We start from the raw sequence: 13125 nt of genomic DNA on the forward strand, positions 1-13125 counted from the left end.
TCAAGTCCCTTATACAAAATGCTGTAGGACATGCAGTTGGCCCCCCGAATCCACAAATTCCTAACCGTGGATACGCAACCCAGCAATGTAGAGGGCCGACTGTGTATTTATTGGAAAAAAATCCTGTGTAAGTGGATCCATGCAGTTTCGACCACGTTGTGCAAGGGTCAACTGTACTTAGCATCTGCTTTTCATGGCTGTTTGGCTAGGTACGACCTACCTGATAATTTAGACGAGTGACAACGGAAAAAGTATCTGAACGGTTCTGCGATGTGCCATCATGTCTCCTCATTCACAAAGAAATTTTGGCCGCACCTGACTGTGGGACCCCCAGGAAATAAGCTATTCTGTATGGGTAACATTTCCAAACCAGCCGTTTACTACTTTAAGCATCAAAACCTAAAAGCAGTCAGGCAAGCAACAAGAAAACCGAGCCTTTATGTGGAAATGTAAAGAAAAGCTTGCTTAGAAAAGGTAACGAGACCTCGAATGAGGTCCCGGCGTGGCCGGTCGGGCCAGGCAGGTTCTGCAGTGAACGAGGCGGCATTGGGTGAGGACATGGGTGCAGTGACAGCTTTTCTCGGTGCTCATTCAGTTTCCCCCCTTAACTCCTGGGCCGCTGGCCTTCTGCCCAGGTGCCACAGAACAGAACGCTCTTTACAAAGCGGAGGCGCGTCAGTCAGTCTTGTTTTAGTTATGGTCACGCTGCCCCAGACTTGGTCTCGAGTCAGCTCTGCTCCCTGCATCAAGCTCTCTCTCTCTCTCTTTTTTTATTTTTTACCTCTGGCCCGACGTTGTCAAAAGTCGATTTATTTCTTAGGGTTTGCTTTCAAAACCACAAGTGTAGAGTCCCAAATTTACAGAGATCCGACCGGCTTAGTAAGCTTCGTACTAACCTCCATCCTACCTTCTAAAGAGTCAGCCCAGATGTGCTGTCTCATCCCTGCTTCTGTGGGATGAGATGCGGGCGTGGGGGGTGTTTGCCTTCCCAATGCCCACATTAATGCAAAATCCCTGTGTCTCCAGCTGGAACCGGAATCTGTGATACTTCAAACCTTTCATGCTTATGTGGTGCCAGCCACGGCACTTCCTGGACTGCGAACAGTTTTTATAGATTATGGGGTTTGTGCCATATAACACACCAGTCTTAATAAGCGAACTTGGCAGGATGTTCTCAGCACCTACTGCTCAAGTACTTACCGTCAGAATTTTCGTTTTGCACGTATGCTTTCCCTTTAATGGGAAAGAAAATGGTCTTTAGCCAAACCACTGGAGTGAGAAATGCAAATCTCATTTGTTATTAATCCCAACGAGGTATTAACTGCGAAGTCCATTTAAGACTCTAGAGCATTAACATGAGAGAAGACACACGGTCCAATAGACAGGTCAGGTCCCCGAGCCAGCCACGTCCCTGATGCTTGACCACTGCTGTTCCAGAGACAGCGACTGGACCCCTCTCAGTTGCTCTCAACGTCGCGTTGGCCCCGAGGGAGGTGAGTTTGGCAGTCATTGTTTTCAAAGGACCTGTGAGGATGGCCGCACGCTTTGTTACTGTGCCAGTGAGCACAGCCTGGGGTTGTGGAGTCGTGGGCCGGGCAGAACCGTTTGCTGTGTTTGTGTGGAGTTGGGGGAGGGGAAGTAGGGAAGGAAGAATGAGGGGAGGAGGAAGGAGAAGGAAACGCAACTTTCATGAGTCATTGTAACTTGTTACTTGCGGGAGTTAAGAGATCCCTGGATAAACTTTGGAGAAAGTTTTCCTTCATTATGGTTTTAAAACTCATTAGGAAAATCGCCCAGTTGTGTTGCAGGCAGAAGGGGCCCTTCCTCCCTCCCTTCCTCCCTCCCTCCTTCCCTCCTTCCCTCCTTCCCTCCTTCCCCCTCTGGCTTCTCTGCCCTTCTTTCCAGATCTCGAGTTGAATTGCACAGAGTCCTTGAGGTTCTTTTGTCACGGACCCCAGAAATCTTATCTTTTCTTATCACTCCCATGGTGGAAAAATCACATAGTTGTTTCTTTTTTGGTTATTTTTTCCTTTAGTTTTTCTTTATTGTGATGAACTACGCATAACAAAATGCACGAAGTTGACCATGGTTAAGTGTGCAGTTCAGTGGTGTCGAGTTCATTCACAGTGCTGCTGGGCCACCACCACCACCACCATCCAGCCCCAGAATGCTCTGCGTCCTGCAGAACTGAGACTCTGCACCCAATGACTCCCCATTCCTCCCTTGCCCAGCCCCTGGCAACCACCACTCTACTTACTGTCTTTAATTTTTATTTTCTAGATGATTCCATCATGGTCTGATAACTATGCACAACTAAGTTTATAACATGAATATTGTCCTGTAAAGCCATGTTCTCTATGTCTTCTCTTCCTAGTTCACTTTTCCTGTCGCAATGACAATACTGTCCATTTTTAAACGAGGCCCAGATCTAAATCTTCAGCCTTGACATTCATAACTACCCGTGACCTATGTCTGGCCACCAGCTTGACCGCTCCTTTTGAGTGTCTCATCAGTGTCTCAAATTTCATATGTTCACAGTAAAAATCTTGATTCACTGGCCTACCACCATCACCACAGAGTTGCTTACACCAGTGGTCCCCAAATTTTTGGCACCAGGGACCGGTGCTCCTATGAGAACCTAACGCCTGAGGATCTGAGGCGGAGCTGAGGTGGTGATGCTGGCGCTGGGGAGCGGCTGCAAATCCAGACGAAGCTTTGCTCACTGGCCCGCCGCTCACCTCCTGCTGTGCGGCCCGGTTCCTAACAGGCCACAGACCAGTCCCTGGCCGGGGGGGCGGGCTGGGGACCCCTGGCTTACACAACCTGTGAATGATTTCTTCCTTTCCCTCATATCCTACATCCAATCTGTATGAAAGTTGTTTTGGTTCATCCACCGAAATGTGATCCTTGAAGAAGCATAAGCCATGTGTTATTCTCCTGCACGAAGCATTTCAGGGGGTTACCGTCACACTTGGCCGGGAATCTACGTCTTTACCCAGGTTCACGAGACCTCGGCGATCGGGCCCTTCCTGCCTCTCTGTCTCCGTCAAAGTGCGGGCCACTGACACGCTGACCTCCTCACCCAGCTGACACGCTGACCTCCCCACCCAGCTGACACACTGACCTCCTCTGCCCTTTCGCTGGCTCGTTCTCAGCCTTCAGAGCTCAACCTAAATGCTGCCTCCTGCTTGGAGCTCAATAAACACCTGCCGAACGTCGACTGAATGAGCTCGACTTTCCCTCCACCCTGGACTGCTCCCCGGCCCAGCCCGCAGCACCAGTTTACTCACCTGGAATTGCGTGGTCTGTCCATGTAGGGCGACTCAGGATTTCAGCCTCCTGGTCAGAATCGCCGGTGTGGACTGCCCACCGTTATGATCGAAACAAATGTGTTTCTTCGTGCAAAATTTCACAGAACTCTAATTTTACATTTGTTGTGCTTGGAACGGGAGGATAGGGCCCTGAAAATGAGAAGACGATAACGTGTTGTAGCAGAGGGTATGAGAACCCCTGGAGCTTCGGACGGACCTTCCTTTCCTTGCCCCCATTTCCGCTTTGCCGGGTTTTCTGTGTGAACGTTTCTCTTTTCCTGTGTCTCCTGCAGTTTCTGTCCCTCGATGTGGTTTTCCGTTTCCCCTGCAGAGTCTTCTTTCTTCTCTTCCTCCTTCCCTTTTTTTTTTCTCTCCTTGCTTTTATAAACCTCCTCTTTTCTTTTTATCCGTTTCCGGCTGTGATTTTCAATCAGCTCGTAGTTGGAGCAACGTCATAGGCTCCAGTGTGGCAGCAGTTCTTTGGTTTTCGAAAAGACCACAGAAAATGCAGGTGTCGACGGTCTGAAGGTTTCGACTAAACAATCTAAAACACCCCCGTAAACAGGACCGGAGTGTAACCCTTACTCCTTCTCGATTAGCTTTCGTCTCCAGTTGCTCAGTTGGCCTGGGGATCTTAGCGTTCTAAAGACAAGGGCAAACTTTTCTGCCCCAGTTGGTATCAGGAATTACGTTGTACAGATTGATTTCATGCCATTAGGGGAGAGAACAGTAGGGACTATTTGCTCTGTATTTCTTATAAGTGTGTTATAAACGTCCGTCTCTTTGAGCACCGTGTCAAAGAAATCACACTGGCTTTTCCACAGCTCTCAGAGGACCACTTAGAAAGCCCCAAAGGACTTCTTTTGTAAAAGATGAATTCTGTTTCATTTCCAATTCTTCCTGCTGCCCCCTCGTCAAGGGCACAGTTCCTACTCTGGGCGGGTGGGGTTTCCCAAGGATGACCTGGCTCTAGCCCAGCTGCAGACTGATGAAAGGCAGGACAGCATCATGCTTCCGTGCCGAACCTTCTCCCTCAGACGTGATCAGAGGGAGGCGCAAACAACTTACTGAAATTACACTCTGAGTGGACGGAGCCGCCAGGCTCGGTCTCCATTGTGTGAATGGTATATTGCTGAAAATAACATGCTTATCCCGTTGTCTCTCTTCGGGGTGGGGGGAGGTTAGGTGGCATAATTAGGAATTGTGGAGTAATGTGTGACACACCGTTGCAAAGTTTGATTTCTTTAATAGTTTACTAAAGGATTTTAGGGTCGAAACCCTCAGTCCTATTATGCAAATAAGGCTATAATTTCATGCGAAAGTAGAGAACAAAGCGAGGGTATGAAAAACACCTTTATAATTACTGATATCTGATTTACCTCTATTATTTTATGTGTGAAGATGTCTTTCAGAATAAGAACTCAGGTAACATCCCAATAATGTACCAGGCTCGATTTCTCCATTATCAAGGCTAATCATGCATCAGTAAGCAATTATTTCTTTAGTAGGCTGGAATTTATGCATCCACGTAATTGCCACTCTTCAAAGTAGACATGCTGGATGACAAGACGTTCTGCAAACTCCTCTTTGGGAATTGGCTTTGCTGCTCTGGTCACATATGTACCTGTCTCTCTATTTGCCACTTCTCTAAGAGGTATCCTTCCCATCACGGAAGCTTCAGTAGAGGTGGGATGACAAGAAGCCATCTGAGACATAAACTAATCGGGGACCTGTACGGGACAGCATAACCGGAGCATAGGTGGACATGCTAGAGCTCGGAGGGGGCTGGGACTCTGGGGAGAGGCTCACGAATAAGGTGAGAGTTGAGCCGTGAGGTGGGAGAAAAGGACAGCATAACCGGAGCATAGATGGACATGCTAGAGCTCAGAGGGGGCTGGGACTCATGAATAAGGTGAGAGTTGAGCCGTGAGGTGGGAGAAAGGAGTCTTCCAGGCAACGGGGGTGTCATGGAAACGTGACGGAGTTGGAGTGAGAAGGTGTGTGAAGGCGGCTGGGGGGAAGTGTGAGGTGTCTATGTCATGAGGGTGGGGCATGAGGGAGCTCTACAGAGGGGGCGTTTCTGCTTAAACTGTCCTTCTGTCCCAAAGCCAATTTACCTTAAAGATTTCAATAGGAAATCCTAGGAAGAGAGCAACTAGTGTCTGCGGCTGTAAAATGCCACTCCGTGCCAGACGGGCAACTCCTGTCTTCGCCCAGACACCAAGGGACTCCGGTCTCCTCCCTCCCAGCTGGAAGGCGAGGCATGTCTCCGCTCCACTCTGACTCGCATCAAAGTCCTGTCGTCACCTTGATGCTTGTGCATTGAATTAAAGATTTTGCTGCTGTGTTGAAGCCGTCTTCTGCCTATTAAAATGGTCTAGCGCTGATGTGGGACTTTGCAGATGACTGGTCTCTGGATATTTCTCAGAAGGGTGACCACACTGTTCCACTGCATGAGACAGTCTCACTTCGTGCCTGTGTTCAGTTGTACTCACAAAAGGCACCCTGTTTTGATCTGAAAAGAGTCCCAGTATTGGTGATGCATTCTATGGCCACCCTGTTTTGGGGTTATTATCATTACTTAATGCATGAGAAAACAGGGGTTCAGGGAGGCGTGCTTGCCTGGGATCATTTCGCCACCTTGTCTTGAGTGCCGTTTATGGGTGATAAAGGGGTCGTTCTCCTGGATGATGGGGTGTTAGTTATAAGTTGTTAATTTCGAAATGAAAAAAATTACACATAAATAAATGAATTTTCTTATTAGAGACACTTAGTGAAATAATTGTATCACTGATGTGAAACACAGTTTTTATTTTGAAATGAAAAAAATTACACTTAAATAAATGAATTTTCTTATTAGAAAGAGACACTTTCTTAGTGAATTAATTGTATCACTGATGTGAAACACAGTTTTTATTTCTTCGTTCCAGTTGGCAACTATATTTATTCCATATTTATTGCTATCTACCGTGTACAAATGGCTGCACTAGACATCAAGATCATTCGGTGATAAGCGTGACACATCATGTTGCGAGCAATATTCAACTACGACTGGTTGTTTTATTAGATGGTTAGAACCACGTAACTTCAGTTGGTGCCGTACAGTCAGATTGGTGATAATCGCTGATAAACCCAACACACAGTGTGGCCCCATCCTGCATGCCCGCCTGCGAAGGCACGGAGAGCTGCTCGGGCAGGCAGGTAGCCGGGGCTGGCCTTGGGGGATATTTAGTGCTTGTGACCACTCCAAGTAGCCAAGAGGAAGAAGAATTGGAAGATGCAGGCAGGTGGCTCCCTGGGAGAAGATGGATTCAAATCAGAGACGTTGAATTCTGAGATGGTAGAGAAGGGATGGACTTGACAAAGGGCAAGGGCAGGAACGTAGGGGTCGGAGGTGATGACCGAGGTGCCCGGAGCTCCTTCTCCTCGGCCTCAGGCGGTTCTCGCGATGGCTCAGAGGCCTGACATCCAGATGCCTCTGCGTGCGCTTTCTCCCTTTGCTTAATCTCCTGTTTTCGTTTCGTTTGCCAGACTTCAGCGCCATGTCCACTAAATTCGTCGCCTTGTGAAAAGAATGTTGGTAAAAAACCTGACTTTACATTTCCGACTGTCCCATTTTCTTTTAGGTTTCGTGAATGATTCTGTCACTAAATCGATCGTGGCTTTGCGCTTGACCGTGGTGGTGAAGGCCAGCACCTGCGTGCCGGGAGCGAGCCATGCCAGTGACGTGGAGTGTTCAGGAAGAGGAAGATGCACCACGAAGCCATCAGAGGTAAGGGAACGGCAGGACGATTTAACAAATGTATGTTCATATAAACGTACTGTAAAAAGTCTCCCACATTTCTGGTTCCGATTATATGTTAGTATGCAACGATAAGTCTCCATCCAATTTTTAAAGTAATAATGATAAATCTGTGCAGTGTTAGACCTTCTTGCTTTGGTATGAAGTAAAGATCTGGGGAGAAGCAGTCATCCTGGCTGGTAGCAGAATCAAGAGCAACGGAAGAAAGAAAAGGTAAGCACAGAGTCATTCGCTTCCTAGTTACCACATAATTTCCTCCTTGGACTCTGCATTTCCCTAGCGCTGATAATAGCTCCGGAGAAGGAGCGGGGAAGAGGCGGAGATGAGAGGCCGCTACTATTTTTTGACCTTTGTGGACCGGCGTCATCAACGCTACGGAAGACCCAGGCCTGTAGCTCAGGTCACAGGGTTTGGGGCGTGGAGCCCCAAGGGGCTGAGTGGAGGTTTTTGGTTAGTGATGGGGTCCAGGAGTCAGACCAGCCGGGGACTGTAGCAGCCACTGAGGCCCATCGCCGTCAGCATAGGGCTCCCTGAAAGCGTTGGCAGATGGACTCCAGGCCCCACCCAAGCATGCTGAGAGCGTGGCACCGGGCACCTGTTCCCTTGAGGCACATCTGTTCCTCTTACCAGTTGCTACTTCCATCTCTGGTCTCCTTTCCTCCGTCTGCCTCTCTCCAGTTCTGCATCCATTTCCGTTGGAGTTCGTGTTAAGGGCAGGCGGGTCCCTCAATGGAAAAAGAGCGTGGTCTGTGTCAGGCCAGCCGTGAGGGTAGCGCCGCTAGGTTTTCTGTGGTGATGCCTCCTCACGGCCGTGTCAGCTCATTCAGGAACAGCGGTGTGCCCTGGGACAAGTGGAAGGCATGGGGGTGACTGACAAAAGGGACGTCGGAAGACACTGCTCAAGCCATCTTGGAAAACCTGTGCTTTTGGTGTTTTAGGTGGAATATTGCGGTGGCTTACATGTAGCACTTTCTGTAAGAGATCTTTTGTGGGGGACAGAATGTGGTCAGAACGTGAGAAAGCGGGAATAATGATCTCTGCTGAATCTTTGAAAGAGAACACAAATACAACCGATGCCAAAATGAAGTCCCTGAGGAACGGGAGAGTCCCTGACGCAAAGGCAGGAGGTGGCACGTGAGGTTTCTAGTACTGAGCCAAGCCTACCCCAGGGACCCTGTTTCCCTCCGTCTTGGCCAACTTGAATCCATCTCTCCTCTTTCTTGAGGGGAAGGTTCATTTATCAACTTATTTTATGGAATAAAAAGAAGGATACTGAGTGTCTTCTGTGCCAGTCAAGACGGGGGGTACAATTACTTGAGAAAAGACGTGGAACCAGCAGAAGGGCGTCAGACTTCCCGGTGTTGCTGCAAAGTGGGGACACACTGGTCTTCCCCACAGTCACTCTGACTATTCCCAGCGAACAGTTCTGAGCCCTGATCAGCCCTCCAGAAGATCACATCGGTGAACGAGAAGTGTCATCAACAGGGAACAGAGGACTGTTCTCAGAATTTTGGTGGTTAAGATTCCTTTTGAGCTTCCTCTTATAATGTATGACCTTCCTGGGGAAATTTTTCATCCATACAGTGGTGACCGTATGATCTTAAAAAGTGCACGTTGCTGTCATGCAGCCCTCACGTGGGTCTCGTCAGCGTGAAAGCTCTAGCTAAAAGCTCTGCCTGCTGGTTTAGAATTGACTCATTGAAAAGGCTGCAGAAGTATTTAGCGCCTGGCAGGTAACCTGGCAAACCTTGCCAAAACGCTTTGTGACTCAGGAGCCTTAGTGAGGAATCCATGCTAATTTTAGCAGGTCATTGCAGAGGAAGCACATCTTCATTATGGGCGCCAGCTCCTTTAAAGAAATCTGAGTGTCCCTCCGCAAGGGGACACCTCCTCCCTCTGCCGCCATGTCCCAGCTCCACGCGAGCTGCTTCTAGAGTATCGAGCTTCTGCTGTTGTTGATTCTGTAAAGCCCACATTCACCTTCAGTGAATTTAAGGCAATTGTGGCCGGTCATCTTATCTGAGCCATCGTAACTACCCCCGGTGACTCTAAGCGAATGATTAGGCTGACGGTGCCACGTCCACTCATACACCCACCACACTGTTATCTTGGAGAGAAATGTCTGGAAGCCGACAGTCTTCCAGTTCACAGAAAGATGGCGGGAGTTGACCTACCCATGGCAGGAGTGAGAATGGAAAAGCAGATCATCTTTTTTTGTGTGTCTACTTGGCTTTTTGTGACTGTTGTCATGATTTAGGAATAGTTTGCCAAAATTAAAAGACTGTTATTGTCAAGTTTGTTTCTTTTACTCTTTCCTAAAATTAGAAGTTATCTAGTCCAACCATCCACTCAGTTTGAGAATCTACTCCATAGTACAAAACAAAAAGATCTATATGTGGTAGTTTAATTGTATCGTTTCTAATCATTTTTATATCTTTTAATTAGATCGTCCATCAAAATAAAAGCAATTCTGTTATTTCCACACTACTCTCATTTGGTAATGGAACTCATTTCTTTTCCATCAGATGCACTTTGGCTAGAGGATATTTCACAGCTCCAAGCTGATGGGTGGTTCGCGATAAAGCTTAAGCTTGCCGTTCTTAGCTATGGCGCCACACTGGGAAGATCTTTTAAAGTGTTTATTATAGCATCGTAAGGAGCTCTCTCTTTTTGGAAACTGCGTTTGTTACAAGGGTTGATTCTGATCTTTTCTTTTCCTTATAACAAATTCGACCGTTGGCCACTACTTCTCTTTGAACTTTGTCACCAAGGTTGGTGACAAATGGGTCCTGTCCATTTGATGATTCCTTCATTAGATTAAAGATGAATGTCAGGGAGTAACACAAGGCTCTTTGCTGGTGTGGGCTTTCAGCCTTCTTTAGATCCAATTAGGTTTCAAGGACCCTGTCTCTTAAGAGCAAGAGATTAGTCAGGATTAGTCAGGATTCTTCAGAGAAACAAGACCAATAGGAGAGCTCTCTTTCTCTGTCTGTCTGTCTCTTTTTCTCTCTCTCCCTCTCCCTCTGTCTGTCTGTCTGTCTGTCTATCTATCTATCTATCTATCTATCTATCTATCTATCTATCATCTATCTAGATTTATTTTAAGGAATTGGCTCATTGTGGATCCACTCATTGTGGAGTCTCAGTGAGTCCAGAATTTGATGGGGGAGAGGCTGGCAGGCTGACAACTCAGGAGAGTCGCAGTTTAAGTACAAAGGCTGTCTGCTGGGAGAATTCCCTCTTGTTTGAGGGAGGTCAGTCTTTTTTTCTATTCAGGCTTTCAATTGATTAGACGAGGCCCACCCTTATTATGGAGGGCAATCTGTTTTATTCAAAGTCCACGAATTTGAATGCAAATCTCATCCAAAAACATCCTCACGGACACATCCAGAAAAATCTTTGACCAGCTATCTAGGCCCCATGGCCCAGCCAAACTGACATAGAAAATTAACCTTCACGAGATTTTCTCGATTTTTCCCTTCAATTCGTTGTTGCTTCCTTTCTCCCCCACTGCATCCCTTGTCCACAAAATTAAAGGAGTCGTTTTAAAATTTAGTTTGCCGAAGATTTCCCTGAGGCCCTTGACAGAAAGTCTTATTCTAAACCCCTCACTCAGATTATGATGCCCTTTTGGGGCAGCCAGGTGATTCCGATGCAGAAGTAGATGGTGGACCACAGTTCTGGAAACAGAGGTCTCAGGAGCAGTGCCTGTCATATCCCCATTCTTGCTGATTCTTTAAAGCAAAAATGCAACATCTTTGTATTCAAGGATTTCATTGTTAATAATTTCAAGGTCACATGGAATTACCGAAAAAAGATAAATGCTCTTAAGTGACATAGTGATTCAGTACATATCCCAAAATTTCCTTATTTGTTGGCCCTGGTCTGTACTGATAGGTAAATGAGGTCAGGCTTCCATTCTTAGAAGTTTCCTTAGAAATCTCTCTAGCTCTTGCTTTAGGAATTCGTCATCCTTAGGCCATTTGGACTGGGTACTAGAGCTGACTACTCAGACTTTGGTCTGAGAGAGAACTGAGCTGGCATCATGGCTGGGAGCCATTCTCAATCCCATCTGGAGCCCCTGTCTTAATTCTCTCTCCAGGTGTGGGCCCGTACCTGAGAAAGCACTAGCATGTTGGGCTCCTGAGGGTCCCCGACCCTCTGTTACGCCGCCGCTACCCCGCTCCCCGACCCCTCAGTCTTGGAAGTCAAAGGCTCAAGCTCTAGGAAGTCCTAGTCTCCCCACGGGTTTGTTTCCTTGGAAATAAATGACTGACCTGAACCAATGGCTTTGTCCATCTCTCGATAACACCCACTGGCCTTGTTCTCCGGCCCACCTGTCTTGGGTAGAGGACACTATCCTTCGAAGACCGTTCTGCCTCGTGTGAATACTTCTATCTTTTTCACCCCTTTTCAAAAGCACGTGCCTCTTTGTTAGGGCTTGCAGCAAACTCACATTTCTGAGGTTGGTTTGTTTCCGACCTCCTGCCCAGAGCACGGGGCGAGCATGCCGCAGCCGGGTGGGATGCGTGAGCGGCCTTTCCAGCCTCCAGCCTCTCTAGCCTCCAGCCTCAGCCTCTCCCCACTTTCTGGCAGCCGGATCACGCCATCCGATCTCAGTGGTTTTGCTCCTGCTCCACCTGGAACCGTCAGCTGCCCCATCCCCCACCCCAATGCTCCGCCCCTGCCCTCCCGCCCTTCTGTGAATTTCACACTCGGCTCAAAACCCTTTTGCTTCTGGAAGCTGTCCCCACCCCTCCAGTGCGAACTCTTCCCTCTCAAGCCCTGTTGCGTTTTATTTTCCTTACGAGACCTATGACTATTAATTTATGCTCATATTCGTTAGGTCCATCGTTATTTGCTTTCCCTTCACTGCAGAGCTGTTGCCTGTCACTGCCTGTCACGTGCCCGAGACCCGGGGCGGGGGGGTGGACATGCATTTGGTCAGATGAGACGTGGCCTTTGAGAGGGAGCTGCGAGGCTGCGGGGCGCAGGGCCAGCGCACCGTGAGGCTGGAGGAGGTGTTCGGGGGCCCCAGAGACTCGTCCACCTCGGACGTGGGACCACTGGGGGCCTCAGAGCGGCAGCGCCTCGGGGTTAGGGCCTGTGCCTGGCTCCTACCGCAGCCATGGTAACGACTCGCAGGGCGCTTCCCGCAGGGAGAGGCTCAAAAGCTGCGTGGGAACCGAAGGCACCGAATAAACGAAAGAACAGAAATCCGGTGGGGAACCAGTGCTGTGAGTTTTGAGTTATATGTGTAATTTGAGCTACGCGGTCGGTAAGTATGAGCAGGACACGGCGAATTTAGTTTTACGAAGCAGTGAGTCGGAAAACAGTCTGGTGTAAGTAAGGCCTCCTCACGGCCGGTGTCACCCCGATGCTGCAGTGACCCCCGCGGAACACTCTAAGCGGGCTGCCTGGCCTTCCCCTCTCATTGCAAGAGGGAATAGGTCAGAGTGGTTCGAGCCGGCGGAGTCTCGGACGCCACCCCCCTCCCCTGGGGGTCTGGACCCCCCGGCGACCCCGGCTTAGGTTAGGAAGCTACAGTGCGCTGCAGCGCGGGACCGGATGTCACATTCTGTCACCCATCGCTTCTCCGAGAGCTGATTTTTTGACGGTCATGAGTGCAAACACAAAAGCCCTGATGAGACCTTGAAAAGGGACTGTGAGCTGGTAGCGTCGTGAGAAAGGAACGGAGTGGGAAGGGTAGCAAGGGAGCCCGTCGAAGAAGCAAAGGGAAGGCCCGCCCCGCGTCCCGGCATCGGCATCGACGCAGCGCCCGGCGCCCGGATGCGGAGTTCCGTTCCCGCAGCTCCGTTCAGCGTGAGGCCGGGGTGGGTCCCCACGGTTTGGCCCACGCTGTGAAGGGTTCTCCTTTCAGTAGCTAATGAGACACAGCAAGAGAGGGGCGGAGGGGCATCGTGGGTGGGAAAGGACGCGATGAGCCGTGGTTAGTGGCCGTTGCAGAGAAAAGACACCGATTTATTCTAAGAACTTGTTCTCCTAAGGCTG

General features: G+C 48.9%; 1 protein-coding gene across 1 annotated transcript in view; it reads left to right on the forward strand.

The window, feature by feature from the left end:
* DNER (delta/notch like EGF repeat containing) overlaps positions 1–13125 on the forward strand; it is a 175996-nt gene that overhangs the window by 41853 nt on the left and 121018 nt on the right. The window contains exon 6 of the mRNA XM_015585382.2: positions 6938–7083. Coding sequence (XP_015440868.1) covers positions 6938–7083 — 146 coding nt within the window. The remainder of the gene's footprint in view (positions 1–6937; positions 7084–13125) is intronic.

The sequence above is a fragment of the Pteropus alecto genome, unplaced genomic scaffold (assembly GCF_000325575.1).
Source record: "Pteropus alecto unplaced genomic scaffold, ASM32557v1 scaffold110, whole genome shotgun sequence".
In the NCBI taxonomy this organism is placed as follows: domain Eukaryota; kingdom Metazoa; phylum Chordata; class Mammalia; order Chiroptera; family Pteropodidae; genus Pteropus; species Pteropus alecto.